The 21,081-nt window shown below is 28.8% G+C and overlaps 2 protein-coding genes and 1 non-coding gene across 3 annotated transcripts; 1 reads left to right on the forward strand and 2 right to left on the reverse strand.

Annotated features, from left to right (window-relative positions):
* Positions 1 to 7,328: 7,328 nt before the first annotated feature.
* Positions 7,329 to 18,312, forward strand: Phum_PHUM046090 (uncharacterized protein; the record flags this gene model as incomplete). Its single annotated transcript, XM_002423212.1, has 25 exons — positions 7,329 to 7,345; positions 7,403 to 7,565; positions 7,651 to 7,864; positions 8,871 to 9,027; positions 9,837 to 9,904; positions 9,987 to 10,143; positions 10,231 to 10,364; positions 10,511 to 10,797; positions 10,870 to 10,997; positions 11,091 to 11,283; positions 11,352 to 11,541; positions 11,879 to 12,090; positions 12,175 to 12,357; positions 14,189 to 14,395; positions 14,477 to 14,634; positions 14,703 to 14,893; positions 15,027 to 15,208; positions 15,290 to 15,475; positions 15,548 to 15,774; positions 15,864 to 16,214; positions 16,340 to 16,507; positions 16,591 to 16,693; positions 16,774 to 17,078; positions 17,142 to 17,453; positions 17,523 to 18,312. The coding sequence occupies 25 exons, from the start codon at positions 7,329 to 7,331 to the stop codon at positions 18,310 to 18,312; spliced, it is 5,283 nt and encodes a 1,760-aa protein (XP_002423257.1).
* On the reverse strand, positions 11,688 to 11,759 carry Phum_PHUM046100. Its single transcript has one exon. It is a non-coding gene; the product is annotated as a tRNA-Pro (tRNA).
* Positions 18,313 to 19,435: 1,123 nt separating the features above from the next.
* Phum_PHUM046110 (uncharacterized protein) lies at positions 19,436 to 20,262 on the reverse strand (the record flags this gene model as incomplete). The annotated part of the gene is made up of 3 exons (XM_002423213.1): positions 19,436 to 19,641; positions 19,824 to 19,937; positions 20,031 to 20,262. 3 exons carry the CDS (start codon positions 20,260 to 20,262, stop codon positions 19,436 to 19,438), a joined length of 552 nt encoding a protein of 183 aa, XP_002423258.1.
* Positions 20,263 to 21,081: the final 819 nt, after the last annotated feature.

Below are 21,081 nucleotides of genomic sequence, written 5' to 3' on the forward strand. Positions count from 1 at the left end.
ATAAAGGAAAAGAAAATTATTTTTATTATTATCATTATTATTATTATTAATATTATTATTACTAATACTACTACTACTACTTTTACTTGTTTAATTATCTATTGTTTTTTTAACTTTTTTACCCCCCCCCCCCCAAAAAAAAGAGAGTAAAAAGGGAATTTTTCTTCTTCGCCCGTTAATTATTATTATTGTTTTGACATTTAAATCACGTGACATCGCGTAATTTAAAAAAAAAATAAATTCGTTATATTATAAATTATTATTAATCGATTAAGAATTTTTTTTTTTTTTTTTAAATACAAAAAAAACGCCTTTTCTCGGGCCACTTTTTATAAATAAATAGGTAAAAAAAAATTTAAAAACGAAAGAGACTTTTTTTATTTTCATTATGCACGCGAAATCGTGGAAGTAGGAAATCGATTTTTTTTTTTTTTTATATTTTGGCGTCGGGGAAAAAAAAAAAGGGAAAACGGAAAAAAAGGAATTCGTTGCGTTTTATTGGGTTCCTACACGTTCTTTTATTAACAAAAAAAAAAAAAAAAAAGAAAAAGACGTTATTAACGTTTTTTCCTTTTTTCCTTTTTTTTTCTTTTGCGATTTTCTGATCCTTTCGATTTTTTTTTAAAAAAAAAAAAAATAATAAATTTTGTGAGCGATCTGTTTCGAGTCTTTTCTTTCTCTCTTTCTCTTTCTTTCTTTCGGTATTTTTAAAAGTTTTGAAAATTCCGATAATGTGAAAATATTTTGTATAGAATTTTCCTAGTTTTCTTAGGAAAAGAAAAATCTTTTTCCAAGTTAAGTAAAAGAGTTTTAATGTCTGACGGGTTTTTTTTTCTTATGCCACCGCTGAAAAAACGTTTTAATTTCTTTTTTTTCTTTTTCTTTTTCTTTTTAATGGGAAAAAAAATAAAAAAATTTTTTTTCATTTTACGTTGCATCGATGAAATTAAAATTTAATTTATGACGTCATTTTAACACCTGAGAAAACCTTTTTTTATTACAAAACAGAAGAAAAGAAAGAAAAAAAAAACAAGAAAAAAGGTTAAAAATTAAGAGTTATGTTTATGTAAATTTATTAAAATGTTTTTTTTTTGTGTGTGTGTGTGGGGGGAGGGGGGGGGAAGAAAAAATTTAAAGTAGCGCTTAGTAAAATGCTGAGAAATTAATGTTTAAGAAAAGGGAAAAAAAAACAGGGAGGCTTTTCACTTCATCCTTTTGGTTTTATCAAGAAAATAAACAAAAAAAAAAAAAATTAAAATTATGATGAAAATAATGAAAAGGTTTTTTTTCTCTCGCTTTCACAAAAACGTTTTGCAGATTTTGTTGTTTTTTTTTTTTAGGGAGCTTGGGGGGATGGGGAGAGAGTAAAAAGAAAACGTCAGAAAGCAGAGGTGGAAATAAAAAAAGGCTTCTCACGGGGGTGGTGATGGTAGTGGTGATAAAATTACGAGAAAAGTCGGAGGCGGTGTAGCCATTTGAAAACACATTTTTTCTACTATATAATCCTTCGACGCATTTCCTACGCATTTCCTCTCTTTCTCTCTTTCTCACTCTCTCTCTCTTTCTCTTTCTCTTTCTCTTTCTCTCTCTCTTACTTTCTCTCAGTTTTTATTACATTCATTTTTTTTTCCCACCCGCCTTTTTTTTTTTCTTTTATCATCATTTTATTCTTGTCATTTTTTATCATTTGAAAAAAAAATATATATACATATATATAAGTATATATATATATATATATATATTTTTTTTTTCTTCTTACACGTCATTAATTTTTTTAAGTTTATTTATTTTTTACTCAGTTGAGAGTTTTTTTTTTTTTTTTTTTTTGTTTTCGTGTCATCAGAAAATGACGTCAACACTCTTTCTTTTTTTCTCTTTTTTTTTTTGCATAGCGGGAAAGAATAAATTAATAAATAATTAATTGAAAATTGTCAGTCAATATTTATTAATCTTAGAGTGAAAATAATAATAATAATGATAATAATAATAGTAATATTTTTCCCTTCGTCGGAAAATTTTTTTTTTTTTTCTATTTCTGGGTTTTTTTTTTGGAAATCGAGGAAGAAAATTTGAAATTTTCTAAAAAATTTTTTAAAATTAGTAGTATGAAAGCAATAAACACGTATAATTTTAATTCAATATTAAAACCATCTGGAATTAATTTCCTGGAATGGCCTGGATAACGGTTTTTTTTGTTTTTCGAATTCTCAATCGATAATTTCCATTCGAAAACGCGGTGATTATATAATTATTTCGGTTTATTTGAAACGAATTTAATTTTGTTTGTTTGGGGGGGGGGAGGGAGGGCAATTGTGATTGGTTCACAGAAGAAAATAAAGGAAAATTAAATTTATGATTTGTTTTTTTTTTAAGACTTAAAAAACAAAACGTTTGAAAGAAATTATCCAAATTCGAAATTCAATTTTCTTTCCATCCGAGTGGAAAAAAAGGGTAAAAATAGAGAGAGAGAGAGAGAGAGAAGGAAAGTAAAGAAAAGAAAAAAAAATTTTGTCTTTTTTCCCCTGTTTGATTTTAAACACCTGTTGAAAAGAAAATTTCATTCGTTTAGGATATTTGCCCATTTTTTTTGATTCGGAAAATCGATATAAAATAAAATATATGATTTTTTTTTTATGAATCGGTATGATCGATCGACTTTTATAAATATCGTTTGAAATTTTATAAATAATAATAATAATAATAATAATGCGAAAAGGAAAAACCGTGGAGGTAGAAATAAATTTTCTTTTTCCGTCGCATGTATATATATAAATAAAATAAAAGAAGAGGAAAAGTTACCCGTGGAACGTCGAAGGGGGGGGGGGGAGAAGCGAGTATCACAGAAAGAAAATCGATTATGTAAAAAAAAAAAAAAAAAAAAGTGAAAAAAAGGGGGCCTAAGAACGAACATCAGAGTCGGTTCACCCGCAGGTAAAAGCAAAAGAAAATCGATTTTGCTCGTGAAATATCTGGCCGGGGGTTGGCTGGCAGCTGCATGCAAACGCAAGACCTGCCTGCTGCCATTTTATTATTATCCTTTCTTTTCCCAGATGAAAATTCCAAAGGGTACTTGCTAGTCATTGACCTATTTATATAACCGTAGAAAAAAAAAAAAAAAGGACAAATCAAAGGTAGAAGGAAGGGAACGAGAGAGGATTGGAGATGGGGAAGTAGAAGGGGGAGGGGGGAGGGCCGCAGCAAGGAAAAATAAATACCACATTTATATTACTCGACTTGGAAATTTTTTTTTATTTTCTTCCGGACGTTAAAAGTGTATGTATTCGCTACCACCACTACTACTACTACCACCACCGCCACCACCACCACTACCACGTCAATTATTCATTCAATTTTATTTTATTTTTTTTTCCTTCTCCTTCTTCTTCTTCTTCGTTTATTTTTTTTTTTTTTTTATTAATGGAAATTTTATTATTATTATCATCATCGTTATTTTTACGGGTGGGGTGGGGGGGAGAAAAAAATGTGAAATTTTAAAAAAATTGTGCTTTTTTATTATTTTTTTTTTATTTTTTATACCGAAGTAGGAAAAGGTTCTTGAAAATCTCTACTGCCTTTTTCTTTCTTTTTATTTTTTTCCTTTTTTTTTTTTATCATCCATTTTCTGAACAATTGTTAATATAAGGAAAGAGAAGGAGAGAGAGAGAAATATAAAAAAATTTTATTTCATTATTATTATTATTATTATAGCTACGTTCTTTTCATTGGTTGAATTTCCTGGTTTTTCTCTAATCAAAAACTTATTTGCGGTTATCTCGAGAGACAAGTTTAATTCTTTTCTTTCTCTCTCTCTTTCTCTCATCTCACCTTTTTACCTTTTTCTTTCCCTTTTCATTTTCGTTGAAAATATAAAATCAAATTTAAAACCGATATAATAAAACGAAATGTGTTATTTTTTTTTTCTTTTGTTTTTATCCATAAAAGTTTTTGAAATTGAGAGTGAAAAAAAAAAAAAAAAAAAATTTTTTTTTTTTGTTTAAAACGAGATAAAATTTTTGGAAAGTTTTGTTAAAAAAAAAGAGGATAAAAAGAGAGAAAAAGAGGAGAAAAAGAAGAGCACAAGAGTATCATGAATGCTTCGAAGCGTGCAAGGGGAAAAAGAAAAAAAAGAAAAAAACAATTTAACAAAAAGTAAAAAAGTGGCATTTTCATTTCATGCTTTTTTGCAAATAATATTTTTCTCTCTCTCTCTCTCTCTCACGCTGACCTCCGACCTTTTTCCCTTTTTCTTTCCTTTATTTTTTTTAATTAAAAAAGTTCAAAAGGTTCTAGTAGTAATAGTAGTACTAGTTTCCTGTTTCGCTTTTTTTTTTTTGCCTATTTCTCAAAAAGGATGATTTTAATTCGTCAATTATTAAATATTTAACGTAAAAAAAAGTTTTTTCCCTAGTTATTTATTATTTATTTAAAAAAAAAAATAAAAAAAGTTAAATTAAATATACTCTTGGGGGTGGTGGTGGTGCTGGTGGGAGTGGTGGGGGCGGGAGAGAGTTAAAGGTAAGAGGGGGGATGGGGAAAATAAAATAAAAAAAAAAAAAATTTTTTTCCTTCTAAAAGTCGTAATCGAAACGTGGAAAACTTTATAAAATTAACTTTTTTTTCCGTTTCTACTTATTTATTATCATTATTATTATTATCATTATTATTATTTTCATTATTATCATCATTATTATTTTATTTGCGAAAGCATATTGAAAATGATGAAACTCTTATTGAAAAACGTGAAAAAGAAAATTTTTTTTAAAAAGAAAATAAATCATTTTGTACACAACGTTAATGTTTTTTTCGAGGCTTAAGTTTTTCAATTTAAACCCGCCACCAACCGCCGTCCGCCATCCGCCACCTGCCGGCCCGCCGACTCTTATTTAAAAAATTTTTTTCACAAAAAAAAGAAAAGTCGTTGGTGGTGCCTCAAGGAATTAAAAAGGAAAATTTTTCAAAAGACATACACACATGGGAAACACGAGAAATTAAAGTGACTCCGAGGGAAACGGATTATTATTATTATTAATATTTATTTACTTGATGTTACGTATAGCGGAAGTTTAACATTTTGTAAAAGGAGGAGATTTTTTATGCGTAGTAGTAATAATAATAATAATAATAATAAAGGAAAAGTTTCGTGTTTGATTTTAAAATTACATAAACGATTTATTTCTTTCAATGGTGTGCGTGTGCGTGAGGATGTGCGTAATGAAGAGAGAAAAAGCTAATGGAAATTTCTTTTCTTTTCTTTTCTTTTCTTTTCTTTTTTTTTGGGCTTTTCAAATTTTCCTTTTTTTTTTTTTTATCTTGTGACAATTTTTCTTTATCTTTTCATTTTTTTTTTCATTTTCTAAAAAATGACATGGTCGATTGCTCGGTTGGTTGGTTGCGATGATGACGAAATAAAAAAAATTTTTTTTTTTCTTTTATTTAAAAAAAAAAAAAAAAAAAAAAAAAAAAAGGGAAAAATCGTTTTATTGTTTTGAAATTGCATATTTTTTTTTTTTTTTTATTCTTTTTTAAGTTAAAATTTATGCGTCGAATATTGGAAAAAAAATATTTTATGTCGCCGCCCCCCTCGTCAAAGGTTTAAAAAAAAAAATCTTTTCTTCTTTTTCCCCCCCCCCTTCCCCCTTTTTTTTCCCCCCTTTTTCCTTCTTTTTTTCCCCCCTTTTTCCCCCCCCTCTTCCCCCCCCCCCTCTTCCTCTTCTTTTTCCTCCCCCTTTTCCTCTTCCCCCCCCTTTTTTTTTTTTCACCTGTTTTATATTAAAAATGAAAATTTGATCGGTTCATTTGTTCTTGTATTATTATTATTATTATTATTATTATTATTATTATTATCGGAACCTCATATAAATTTTAAAATAATAATAATAATAATAATAATAATAATAAATGGAAATGTTTAAAAAAAAAATATTCTGAAACCGTCTTTTTTTTTTTTTAATTGAAATTTAAAATTTTATTATAATAATAATAATAATTATTATTATTACTTAACAAAACGTCAGAAAATATAAAATTTTTTTTAATTTGTTGAGTGTGCGAAAAGATTGTTGTAAATAAATTTACCCGACCGTTATTAATTATTATTATTATTATTATTATTATTTTTTATTTAACTTTTTTTCACGAGGAGGTAAATTGAAAAAAAAAATTTTTTTTTTTTCCTCTTTTTTTTTTCTTCATTATTATTTTTTTTATTTTTTTTTGTTTTTTATTAAAAAAAAGGAAAATAATAATAATAATTATAATTATAATTATAATTATAATAAACAAAACTTAAACTCGCAAGACGAAATGTAAGAGAGAGAGGGAGAGGGAGAAAAAAAGAAATAAAAAAAAAAGTTTTTCCTTTTTTTTTTTTTTAATTGCCTCGTTAAATTTATTATTTTTATTTTATTTTTTTTTTTTTGTCTTCCGCTTTTCTTTTGTTAAATGTAGTAATTTCAACTGCGAATTAAATTAATATGTCTTCAATCAAAAGAAAGAAAATTAATGTCGGTAATTAATGTATATAATACGACAGTTACACGTGAGTTTTTTTTTTTTCCTCCATTTTCTCTGTTTCATCTGGAGAAAGAAAAAAAAAAATTATGAAGTTTTAAGAAGGTACATAAAAAAAAAAAATAAAAAAAAAAAGTTTTTAAAACCTGGAATTAACTTTTTTCATTAAAAAAAGAAAAGAAAAGAAAACTTCTCATCGAAGAATTAAACTTTTCTTCCTTTTTTTTTCTACGGGCATTGTCACGTGACGTGTCTAAATTTTTGAAATGTGTCGGGGGGAAAAAAAAAAAAAAAAAAAACTAAAAAATTTTTTTTAATTTTTCCATTGCCATCATCGAATAATTTGTCCGTGACCCTGATCATATCTGGAAAATATCAAAATAATCCTTTTGTATTATTATTATTATTATTAATTATCATCATCATCATTATGATCGGATTAATGATGTTGAAAATTTGAAAAGATAAAAAAAAAGTAGGTTCGGTGAAGCCTGAAGCTGTGGTGTTAAGTAGTCAATTAATTTAGGTTTTGGTTTTTTTTTTTTAATTAAAATTTTTTTGTAAAATGGCGGGAAAATTCCTCAAAGGAAAAAATTTTCATTTTTTAAAGAAAATAAAAAGAATAACATTTTCCTTTTTCGTGATATTTTAATAAAAAGGGGAGAAGGAAGAAGGAAAAAAAAAGGAAAATTTTATTAGTTTTGCGGAGAAACTGAAAAAAAATTTATTATTATTATTATTATTTTTCCTTACGATGTTGCATTTATTTCATCGAAGCGAAAAAAGTAATGATAATAATAATAATAGTAATGAAATTGATGAATTTTGAAAAGAAGTAAAAAAGAGAGAAAGAGAAGATAAATGAAAATTTTTCGGTTTGTTTTGTTTTCAGATGCTGTTGCGGGTTGTCCCTCACGCATCACAGGGGAACCGGAGCCAAAATTCAACCCCCCTACGAATCCCAATGGATATCGTCCCGGCACACGATATCAGTACCTACGGATGCTTACGGAACATTAGAATTTCAAGGTGGTCCTCATCCAAGCAAAGCTCAGGTATCTTTCTTTTTTTTTTTTCCTCCTTCGAATAAAATCCAAACGAAATGTACAATGACGAAGATGTACATGTTTATATTTTCAGTACGTACGACTTTCTTACGATACAAGACCGGAATTAATATTACAATTATTCACAAGAGAATGGAGTTTGGAAACTCCGAAATTACTCATAACCGTTCAGGGAGGAAAAGCAAATTTCGATCTTCAACCCAAATTGAAAAAAATTCTCAGGAAAGGACTTTTGAAAGCCGCCAAAACGACCGGAGCCTGGATTTTCACCGGTGGAACGAATACAGGTTTCCGTCTTTACATTATTTTTATTATTTAATAAAAAAAACCTTGATTCTCTTTCTCTCTCTCTCTGTCTTTCTGTCTCTCTTTTTTTTCGTAAAAAGTTAAATGAGTTTTTCAACGCTTGTTAAATATTTGAATTGAAAAGGGTAAAATAAAAAAGGAAGAAAAATGGAGGAGGAAAAAAAAAAAAATTTGAAACTTTAACTTTTACAACCGCTGGATAAAAACTTATATTCTCCATACATATTATAATAAACTTTTATCATTATGAATTTTGGGGTTTTTTTTCGGGGGGGGGGGAGGTAGTTACAAATTTTCATAAAAAAGTCTAATAATTTTCAAAATCTTTTTTTTTTTGTTTTAAACGAATTATTTTATCTAAAATTATATTTACGAATCTTTTATTATTATTATTATTATTATTATTTAGGGTTTGATAATATGTACGAACGATAATAATAATAATAATGATGAGATTTTTTTATTATCTGCTTTTGTTTTTCGGTCCTTTTTTTCTTTTTAACAGCCTTTGTTGTTTCATAATCATTTAATTCATTCGTGTTGAAATTTATTATTATTATTTTTATTATTATTATGAGGTTTTGAATGAAAAGAACAAAGAAAAAAAAAGTAGAAGAGAGAGAGAGAAAGGAAAAAAAAAAAGTTTTAGGTTTTTCATAGGGGAAAAAAAACAAAAAAAAAAAAAATTTAAGTTTTCCAAATTTTTTTTTCTTTTTTCGTTTCTTCTCCCTCTCTCCCTTCCTCCCTCCTTTCTCCTCCTCCTCCTTCTCTCTCTTTCCCCTTCCGTCGAAAAAGGAATTTGTCATTGTGTCATAAATGAAGAGAAAAGAGAGAGAAAGAGAAAAAGTTTTTATAATTAATTTACAAGAAAGACATCAAGACAAATTATTATTATTATTCTTATTGTTATTATTATTATTACTATTATTATTATTATTAATGTCATATTTAATTGTATTTTATGTTTTTTTTTTTTTTTATAAGGAGTTACTAGGCAAGTCGGTGATGCGTTACTATTAGAAAGATCTCAAAGAAGTAGCAGAATAGTCACAATCGGAATCGCACCCTGGGGAATCGTTGAAAATAATTATGAATTAATTGGACGAAATCGCGACGTACCTTATCACTCCATATCATCGCCCAGGTAAAATTTATTATTATTATTATCATCATCATCATCATCATCATCATTATTAATTATTAATAAAAAAAAAATATATGTACATATACCGGCGTTTAAATTGGATTTTTTTTTTCCTTTGTCAAAAAAAGGGAATTTTTAAATAAGTCCAACGTGAATAAATTAAGTGTGTAGGTTAATAAAAAAAAAAAATTAATAAAGTGAGAGGGGGGATGAGCGAGATAATAGTGGAAAAGTGAAGAGAAAATAGGGGGAAGGGGGAGAAAGAAAAAAAAAAAAAAAGAAAATTTAACGATTAATTGTCAGACATTTTTTTTTTTTTGTGTGTGTGACTTTGTTATATATATAATAAATATTATTTTATCGAGTCATTTTTTTTTTTTTTTTTTATCCTCTGGGGCTTTTTGCGACCTTTTCAATGGATTAAAAACATTAATTCTTAATTAATTAGCACACACGCACACGCACACGCACAAACGCAGGGTTCGGACGTACATATTGTTGTTTGTCTTTATTCTTCTCATTTATAATTTTATAATTTTTTTTTTTTTGGAGATGAAAAGTTTTTTTTTTATTCCCTGCGGTTTTCCCTTGCCCTTTTCTTTTCTTTTCTCCCCTCCCCTCCCCCTTTTTTTGTTTTTTTTTTTTGTCATGAAAAAGCATAAAGAGTTGTTTTTTTTTGTTACTCTTTTGAACTCGTTTAATTATTTATTTATCGTTTTAATTTTTGTTTTTTTTTTAAGGTCTAAACTCGCTGCCCTTAATAATAAACACGCATATTTTTTATTGGTCGATAATGGAACGGAAGGAAGGTACGGAGCTGAGATAATACTCAGAAGGAAATTAGAAAAATACATATCCATTCAAAAACTTCATCCTTGTACGTTTTTTCTCTCTCTCTCTCTCAAGGTAGAATTAAAAAAAGTTTCATAACTTTGTCATGTTTATTTATTTTTTTTAAGGCACGCATTGCAGCACTCCGGTTGTTTGTTTGGTCATAGAAGGCGGTACGAACACAATAAGAGCAGTTTTGGAATATGTGACCGATGATCCTCCGGTACCTGTCGTTGTATGCGACGGTTCCGGTAGAGCTGCCGACCTCTTAGCTTTTGTACATAAGTAAATTTTTTATTATTTTGATTCAATGAAATTTTTTCCTTGAAAATTCATCAAACATCATCGATGGAAATAAATAATTTTTTTTAGGTACGCGTCCGAAAGCGGAGAACAAACAGTTTTAGAAAACATGAAAGATTATCTTATAGGAACGATACAGAGAACGTTCGAAGTTGGTAGCGAACAATCCGAATGTTTATATTCGGAACTCCTTCAATGCACTCGTAAAAAAAATCTTGTAAATGACAAAATAAATTTTTAATTGTTTTCTTTTTTTTTTTTTGTTTTAAATCGTTCATCGGACGAAATAAATGATGATAATAATAAATTTTTTTTTAGATAACTGTTTTTCGCATAACGGATCGTCCAGAGTGTAAAACACAAGAATTGGATCAAACAATATTAACGGCTTTATTCAAATCTCAACATTTATCACCCAGCGAACAGTTAAGTTTGGCTTTGACGTGGAACAGAGTCGACATTGCCAGATCGGAAATATTTGTATACGGTCAAGAATGGCCTCCCGGAGCACTGGACGAAGCCATGATGCAAGCATTGGAACATGATAGAATCGATTTTGTTAAATTGCTTTTAGAAAATGGAGTGAGCATGAAAAAATTTTTGACAATACCGAGACTCGAAGAACTTTATAATACGGTAAGTTTTCGAAAAAAAAGTTTTTTAACTCACATGAAAACGTAAAAGTAAAAAAAAAAATTTTCTTTTTAGAAACAAGGACCAACAAACACATTAGGATACATATTAAGAGACGTGAGACCGCATATACCTCGTGGTTACGTTTATACCTTACACGATATCGGTTTAGTTATAAATAAATTAATGGGAGGTGCTTACAGGTATGATTATGGAAAAGAAAAAAATAAAATAAAATTTTTAACCGGAAATACTATAATTTATTTATTTATTTTTTATTTTTTGCGGAAAATTAGATCGTATTACACGAGGAGAAAATTTCGATTGATTTATGCAAAAGTAATGAAAAAATCTCCTCACGTTCATCGCAACAGCGCATCTTTTATTCGTTACTACGGAAATCAAAATTTAACACTTAGTCTATTAGCTGAAGCATTGCCAGCTACCAGCGACACTCCACTTTTTGATTATCCTTTCAATGAATTAATGGTAGGGATTTTGTTTTTGACGACGATATGTTTGACGATATTTTAAATTTATTGTCTTTTTATTGTCAGATTTGGGCCGTACTTACTAAAAGACAGCAAATGGCTTTGCTTATGTGGCAACACGGAGAAGAAGCCCTTGCCAAGTCATTGATTTCTTGTAAATTGTATAAAGCGATGGCACACGAAGCCGCAGAAGATGATTTAGAAACCGAGGTCTACGAAGAATTGAGAAACTACGGAAAAGAATTTGAAAATATCGGTTCGTGGTTTTATTTATAATTAATAACAACTCCTCTTTGTAAAAAAATTACCCACGTGTAAAATTTAATTAACGAGATTTTTCAACGGTTTTTTGACGCGTTGCTGAATTAATGATGATTTTGACAAAAAATATAAAGTGAATTCGGGCTCAGCCGGGATTTGAACCCGGGACCTCCTGCACCCAAAGCAGGAATCATACCCCTAGACCACTGAGCCGTTGTGGTAGAAAATTTCTCGTTTCCATAACTCATGATTTTTAATTAATTAATTAACGCGTTGAGGCGTTGAGATTAATAATTTTTCTTATTTTTAATTGAAAATTTTTCGATTTTCAGCTCTGGAACTTTTGGATTTTTGCTACCGACAAGACGATGATCAAGCTCAACAATTATTAACTTGCGAATTACAAAATTGGAGCGGGCAAACGTGCCTAAGTCTGGCTGTTGCTGCCAATCACAGAGCTTTGCTTGCACATCCTTGCAGTCAAATAATATTAGCCGATTTATGGATGGGAGGATTGAGAACGAGAAAAAACACAAATTTAAAAGTATTCCATTCTTTTTTCTTTTTCTTTTTGTACTTTCATCATTGAAAAACATATAAATAATGATTTAATTAAAAATTTTCTCAGGTCATACTCGGGCTATTGTGTCCTCCGTACATTTGTCAATTGGAATTTAAATCAAAGGAAGAACTTCAATCCATGCCGCAAACGGAAGAAGAACATTTGACGGGGTTGGAAGAAGAAAACGAAAGCGTCGACGGGGAAATGAAATTCAATCAAACTCATCGTAACACGGATCCGGAAACTGAGGTAACACAAACTTTTCTTCAAATCAATTTAATTTTTCAAAAAAATAGAGAATAATTTAATTTATTATATTTAGCTTAGGAAATAAATTATAATTTTATTTAAGAATTAAATTTTTTAGAATTGTAAATGAATTTAAAAAAAAAAAAAAAAAAAAAGAAACATATACATTTAGCTATTTAGCACTGCTTTTGCTATATAATAAAAATGCTTTTTCATTAAATTAGTATCATTTTTACGTCATGATTACAATTTGTAGTTAGTTTTCGTTAGTTTTGTAGTCAATTTAACTATAAAAAAAAAAAAAAAAAAAAAGAGGGGAGGATTAGATTTGTATCGGATCACAAAGTGACTAACATAATTATTTTTCCAACCAAAAAAAAATTATTATTATTTTCTAACGAAAGCTTAGCTTTTTACTTTAACATGAAAAGAAGCAAGCTTTTGAATTTAATAAAAATCATTTTTTTAAGCTTTTTTTAAACCCACCAAAAAAATTTTATTTTATTACTTTTATTCATATTTCGACTTGTGTATTATTAACAAAAAAAAAAAAATAGGGTTAATAAATATTTATGTGTGTAGTAGCCTTAATGGGTTTTATTCATTTATTTATTTATTTACTTTGTTTTTTATAAATTTTGTGTTGTTATCATTAATGATATTTCGATCTCTGATGGTTTTTCAAAAGGTTTTTCTTTCTTTTTTCTTTTTTTTTTTTTTTTTCTTATAATTATTTTATTTTAGAAGGGAACGAGATCGATGAGTGTCAGGAGTAAATCATCGGCTAAGGAAAACGATCAGGTAAATTTTTAATTTAACAAAAAAAAATTTTTTCCTGTGGTCGGGGATTCCCCCCCAAAAAAGTAATAATGATAATGGATAAATTGCTTTTTGTATTTTTTTTTTATTTTCGGTGTGGTTTTTCTTTCGATTTTTTTTTTTATATTTAATTTAAACAAAATTAAATAATGAGGGAAAAGAACATTCGAGAAGGTTAATAATAATTGAATTAATAAAAAAAATTTAGAGGAAAAGAACAATTTGTTTATTTTTATTTTTTTTTTACAGTTTAAACGACGTTTAAATTATTCATTATCACTGGACGAATCCGCATTAATGAAAAATAATTTTAGAGTAAATATTTTGCAAAAAAAAAAAAAAAATCAAAAATAATAATAATAATAATAATATTTATTAGTAAAATGTTGATTTTGCTTAATGAATTACACACGTCACTACTAACACTTTAACTAATGTTTGACTTATCACAAACACATTTCTTATCATTATTGATCGTGTTGACAAAAAAAAAAAAAAAAAAATCTAACATGATTTAATATCGGGTTAATGGTGGCTAATATCATTAAAAACCCCCAAAAAAAAAATTTTCCGCCCCCCTTCCCCCGTGTTTTGTGTGTTTGCTTTGCTTATGTAAAAACGCCGCAGCTAAATCATAATCATATAATCATAAAACAATAATAATCAATCAATAAATTGATTAGCTTGAATTTTTTTTTTTTTTTGCGTGATTTTTTATTGGTGTAAATTAATTGTTTTTTTTTTTTTTATTTAAATAAATCACTTACGCATCATTTTTTTTTTTTTTTTAATATATTTAAAGCGAATTAATTTTATAAAAATATTAATAATGATAATAATTGTAATGAATTACACAGAAAAAACAAAATGTCTTCTTGGTATTGCACGTTTGGTTTTTTTTTAATAATTAAATTAGAAAATGTGTTGAATTTTACGGATGGAAGAGATATAAAAAAATTAATTATAATAATAATAATGATGATGATTATTATGTTAACAATTAATATTTCAGGCACTTTTTGCGCAGGATTTCGGAGTTAAAGACACGATAATACAAGAAAATGGAAAAGTTATAACGGAAGATGATACGGAAATAGGGAATTCATTTCATCATATCCCGTTGGATTTTCACGATGTTAAAGCGGCTCGACCCCTCAGATTGAAAAAAAAATTTTATGAATTTTATACGGCGCCGATAACGAAATTTTGGGCTCATTCGGTGATTGATTAGCATTCTCGTGTTTTCTCTCTCTCTCTCTCTCTCTTTTGTAATGCTAATCCCTTAAATTTTTTGTTTCAGTTGGCTTACATGGTATTTTTAATGTTCTTCAGCTACGTCGTTCTCGTGAAAATGGAAAATATGCCGTCTTGGCAAGAGTATTACATAATAACGTATATTTGCACTTTGGGATTTGAAAAAATTCGGGAAATCGTTTCATCGGAACCCGTGGCCATCAGGTGAATTTTCTTTTTTTTTTGCATTTAAAAAAAAGAAAATAAAAGAAAAATGTTGATTTTTTTTACAGTCACAAATTTGCCGTTTGGACTTGGAACATGTGGAATCCCTGCGATTCTGCGGCCATTATTTTTTTTCTCATTGGTTTGGCTCTCCGGTTGAAACCGTCATCCATGGCCATCGGAAGAGTTATTTTTTGCGTAAATATCGTTTATTGGTACCTGAGAATTCTAAACATTTTAGGCGTGAATAAATATTTGGGTAAATAATAATCATTATTATTAATGTCTATATCGTTTTCGTTGTGATTTACACGCCGAAATTAAAAATTTAATATAAATCTAAAATTATTATAATATTTAATATAAATTTAAAATTTACATTTATTTCATAGGTCCACTCGTGACGATGATGGGTAAAATGGTTAAAAACATGATTTATTTTGTTGTTTTACTTTTGGTCGTCCTCATGAGTTTCGGCGTTTGTCGTCAATCAATATTAAATCCGAATCGTGAAGCCAGTTGGACTTCCGTCAAAGAAGTTTTTTATCAACCGTATTTTATGCTTTACGGAGAAGTAAAAAACTTTTCTTTTTTTTGTCACCGTTTTATTCGTTTCTATCGGCATTTAATTAAAATAATTTTAATGTGACGTCAGGTATTTGCGGGTGACATTGATCCTCCCTGCGGGGAACATCCGACGGATTCCCCATGTCCCACGGGAAGATGGGTTACGCCGGTCGTCATGTCCATATATCTTTTGGTGGCAAATATTCTTTTGATCAATTTACTCATAGCAGTGTTCAATAATATTTTCATAGAAGTAAACGCCGTTTCGCATCAGGTAAATTTAAAACTCAAATTTCAAAACTTTTCTTTTATGATTGAAAAAAAAATTTTTTAAAAATGAAAACAGGTTTGGATGTTTCAAAGATTCACCGTCGTTATGGAATACGAACAAAAACCGGGGATCCCTCCTCCCCTCATAATAATCAGTCATTTGTTTTTACTTTTCAAATTTGTACGTAGAAAATTAAAAGGAATCGAAGAAACTTATGATAACGCGTTAAAATTATTTCTCGATAATGATGATTTGGAAAGGTTATACGATTTCGAAGAAGAATGCGTCGAGGGTTATTTTAGGTAAAATTTAAAAATTTTCAAACTATGGAAAGAAAAAAAAAATTTTTTTACTAAAATTTAAATAATTTTTTTTTTTTTTTCTGAAACAGAGAAAAAGATTTGAAATTGCTTCAGTCGAGCGATGAGAGAATAAAAACAACGACGGAAAAAGTCGAAAACATGTATCAAAAGGTTGAGGATATAAATCAAAAGGAAAATGCTCAAACGACGTCGATTCAAAGCGTCGAATTCAGATTGAGAAAAGTTGAAGATGTCGCCGAGCAAATTTTAAATCATTTAGACGTCGTTCATAGATTTATGGCCACGCACACGAGGGATACGGCATTTCCAGATTTTCCCGAAGTTAACATTGTCGCAGATAGAACGAGAACGGCTTCCGAACGATCGGAAGATGTAAAAGTGATGGCCGCACCTGATAGCGAATTTGCAGAAAGACTCTTGTCAGTCAATACAAGACGAAGACCGACGAGGCAAGTTTAAAAAAGAAAAAAAAAGAAATTTTTGCATATCCTTTACAAATTTTAATTTTTTTTCTTTTTCTTCTTCTTACATCTTTGAAATTCAGGTCATTAACTGAAGTCAGACCCACTGATAGGTTGTGTCTATCTGCTGAACGTATTTACGTAGATCCAAAAAGACATGAAATCCCTTTGGAAAATTCAAATAATTCAAATCAGAAAGGCGAAGACGAAGTGGAATATCCGGGAGATGAAAAATCATTTATTGATCGCAGGTACCATTTCAAAAAAAAAAAAAAAAAAAAAGAAAAAAAATTGTCTTTCAGGTTTTGATTGATGAGTTTTTCTTTTTTATCAGATTATCCGAAAGTAGCGCTGCTGAAAAGCACGAAGATGTTTCCGTTTGCCGTGAGAGTACAAAAGGAAGCCACGTGGAAGTTAATCGTCCTCAAGAAACTCAAGTAAATTTTTAGAAAACCTCCTTTTTTTTTTACTTTCGAGAGTAAAAAAATTTTACAATTTTTCTTCTTTTTCCCCTTAGGAAATCGAAAGACCTTTGTCATCTGCAGATGGATCGGTGGGACTACGTAAAAGACGGGGGAGTTCAACAGAAGAAAAATCCGACAGAGGAAGTGTTTTACCTCTTTGTCATTTATCTACGAGGCGTCAATTAAGTCAAACGCATTCGGAACCGGATGTGGATTTTCTGGGTCTTGGAAGTTCCGTACCTAGAGCTGTGACGGTCGAGCGTAGCGTTACTTGGGCAGAACCTAGAATCACGGTGATTCCTCCGACGGCATCCACGGCGCGCTCCATGCTCCTAGCGATGCATTCTGAATATACCAGGTACCTAAAATTCATTTTATTTTGTGTCATCAAATTTTTTTTTTATTTGTCATTCTGTCGCAGTATTACTGATGAGCTTGAAACTGTTTGCGGGTTGTTATCACCTCCAAGAACTCCCAGTCTTCTCACTCCGACGACTAAAAAAGATACCGTTCATCCGAAGAGAACTCGTCACACGAGCGAAATGTCCAATCCCGAAATGGCAATTTACATAGAGAAAGAACATTTACGAGATGCCGAAGAAAGTGATTATCAATTGATGCAAGATTTAATAGATAAAAGATTTTACATCGGGGAAAATTCTGAAATTGATGAAAGGTTCGATAATAATGCTTTTTTCCTCACGGTAACCGATGAAGTCAACGATTACAGAAGGTAAATAATATTCAAAACTTTTTAGTTTAGACTCGAAATACTCATTAGTAAATTATTTTAACGTTGCAGTCCTTTTCAAAGCAGATACTTAAGAAGAAGCAGCGCCATCGAAATCAAAGATCAACCGCAATCGAACGATGGAAGTCAATCGAATTCTCAATTGCAAATAAATAATTCAGTTTCGATCGATTCTTCCGGTCCTTGCCAGGTGGAAGTTTGTCTCTCGAGCCGTGGAAATTCCGTCGAAGAACCGCAAGTGATTGTAAAAGAACATCCCGCGTCGGATGAGACCAACGCAAACGAGGTTTTCGAATCGGACGATGTTACACGTGCGAAATATTTAAATGATAAATGTGACAATAAAGGATCGGTCGAAACGAGCGATGAAACAAAACAATCATCACATTTTCAATCGGGTGAAACAGATTCTAAAAATGGTGGAAGGCAGCAGCAGCAGCAACAACAACAACAACAACAGCAACAGCAACTCGTTCAGGAACCTCAGGAATATCAAATAAAAAAAATTCACCTTCATCGAAACAATTCCGAAACGGAGGGATCAACGTCAACCAAGGGCACAACTCAACAGAGTTCAGAAATTTCAAACGAAACTCATTTTCTATATAGGGAACACATAAAACCGACGACGGGTAGAAAACTTTCGAGGCAAGAAAGTCAGGGTAAAGTCGGACGTACGAACACTCTCGCGATGGATTTCGAAATGGGTCACAATTCGAAAAAAATTTCTTCCCAGCCGAGTTTACCACCGCAAAAAGAAGAAGAATCATCATCTCCGCCCGAAAACGAAGAAAGAGGAAGTCGTGACAGTCTCATGATGCCATCCGAGACGATGTGTTAACTTTAAATAAATAAAGCTCAGACAATCATTCATTATTATTATTATTATTATTATTATCATCATTATTATTACTAATATTATTAATCAATATTCTAAAAGTTTTTAAATGATTCACAAAAAGTTTTTCTTTTTTTTTTAAAAAAAAATTGAAATGGATGAAGAGAAAGAAGACGTCGAGGTGCTATATTGTCAAGAAATGGAACGCTCTCATAAATTAACATTATTATTATTATTATCATTATCATTAGTATATTTTAATTACGATATCATATATATATATTTTTTTTTTGTTACCGATTTTAAGTTTTTTTTTTTTTTAGTCGCTGGAACGACTTTATTTTTTTTTTTTTTTATTAATTTTAATTTTACAATCATCGATTCGAATTATACACAGTCACGTACGCACACGCACACACGCACACATTTTTTTATTATTATTTATTTTCAATCGATTTTGTTATTATTATTATTATTTTTTTTTAGTTTTATTCATATTTTAAATAAATGTATCAGTTGAATGTTGAAAAAGAAGAAGATGATGAAGAAGAACAAGGACAAAATTTAGTATATTTATATAGTTTTGTGTAAGGGGTAAATAATAATAATAATAATAATAATAATAATAATAATAAATAATACAAAGCAATACGTTTGAGGACCAAAATTAAAATTTAAAACGGAATTTTTGTTTGTTTGTTTGTTTGTATTTGTATTTTTGGGATTTTTTTTTTGTTTATTTTCTTTTCGGGGATTTTTAATTTGTGTCGGTAAAAAAATTGTGAATGAAAAATGAAAAATTTTTTTTTTTTTGTATGTCGTCGTAAAAACGAAAAATTATTTATATATAAATGTAGGATCGTATAATAAAATGTAACGCGTAATTATTATTATTATTATTATTATTATGTTGTGTAGATCTCTTTCTTCGCTTTTAACGTTTAATAAAATAATAATAAAATTATAAATTAATTTTTCTTTTTTTTTTTTTTTGGGAAAAATGATGATGATTAATGAGGAAAATTTTTTTTGTGTAATAAAAAAAAGACAAAGAAATTTATTTATAAAAATTTATTTATTTTTTTAGTTTTATCATCTTGAAGACCTGATTTATCAGGTTTTTCCCTCAGCATTCGTTATCTTGAGGAGTTATCAGAGGTGGAGCACATTTACTATGTTTAAGTCCAAAAGAATAAGCATGAGGATTTGGAAAACCAGCTCTTCCAGGATGATATTTTGGACCAGGACCTGCTATAGTACCGAACAAAGGTCTTCCTTTTAACCCTAGCGAATAAGCTGGAGCTTTTTGTTTATATAAATCAGTGTTGGTTGCTGGATTTGGACCGGGTGGAACAAAACTGGATAATTTTTTCCAAGGTGTACCACTGTTGTTGTTGTAAAAAAGAAAATTAATAATAATTTGAATTTTAACATAAAAGTTTATGATAATTTTTTTTTTTATTACATGGTTATTCCTCCTTGATAATAATATTGAGGATAATATTCGGCTGGACTTGGACCAAATGGATGAGCACGAGCTGGTAATTTTAATCCTAAACTATATGCCGGAGTATAAACTTTCATTTTTTCAGGTGAATAAGAAAGTGGACTCGGTCCTCCTTGTTGTTCTATAATAAAGACAAAGAAGATTAATAATTATTCAATATGGCGTTTTTTTATGTACATCTTTTATAATTTTTTTTTTTTTTTTTTCCCCTTACTGTGTCCTCTGGATTTGGATTCGATCGTCCATCCAAGGTACGGAGCTTTACCATTTCTATCAACCGAACCAACATAATAAGGTCCAGGTGTTACATGAGGACGTTTAGATGTTAATTTTAAACCTAATGAAAATGCTGGAGCTCTGTTTTTAGAATAACAATGTCCTTCGTATCCCGTAACGGTTCTAAGTGCGTAAATAGGTCCTGGATTTTTTCCTTCGCAAGATGCCATTTTTATACTTTTTAATTTTAATTGAAATTTCGGCCGAAAATTTTATTTTTATTTTTTTATTTTTTTTTTTAAATTTTTAATTTTTTGAAAATTTTTTTAAATTTTTAAATTTTTTTCTAACTGTCGTTCATTTTAAATTTTAATAATAAACATTTTTTTTTTTTTTTTTGAGAAAGAAAACAAAAAAAAAAAATGGGCGTCTTTAAAAGGCGGTGAAATAATTTATATAAAATTTAAACATATTTTATTTAAATATTTAATTTAATGTATTAAAAAAAAAGAATTTCATTAATTGATTTTTATTATTAATTATTAACTTATTTAATTTTCTTAATTTTAATTGTTTAATTTAATAAAAAAAAAAAAACGATATAAAACCCGACGGAAATTTATTTTATTTATTTATTCATTTTAAAATAAATAATTTATTTATTAATAAATAATAAAAACATTACAATGATATGAATAATCAAATAAAATAATAATAAAATTTAAAAATTTAGAGTAAATAAAAATTTGGCGGGAAAATCAAACAACAACATCAACAATTTATCGTCCGTTAAAATTAGCAAATAGGAATGAAAAGAGAAAAAAAAAAAATTCCACCGCTTTCGCGAAAAGTCAACAAATTACGTTCTACGTAATTTTATCATCAATTCCACGTGCAAAAGGTTTTTTTTTTTTTTTTTTTTTTTATTATTATTATTATTATTATTATTATTTTCAACGAAAAGTTTTAACTCGTAGTATAAAGATTGGATTTCATTTTTATTTTTTCTTAAAAAGAAAAAAATAAATAAATAAGGTAACCATTTGTTT

This window comes from Pediculus humanus, genomic scaffold (genome assembly GCF_000006295.1).
Source record: "Pediculus humanus corporis 1103172107398 genomic scaffold, whole genome shotgun sequence".
Taxonomy (NCBI): Eukaryota; Metazoa; Arthropoda; class Insecta; order Psocodea; family Pediculidae; genus Pediculus; species Pediculus humanus.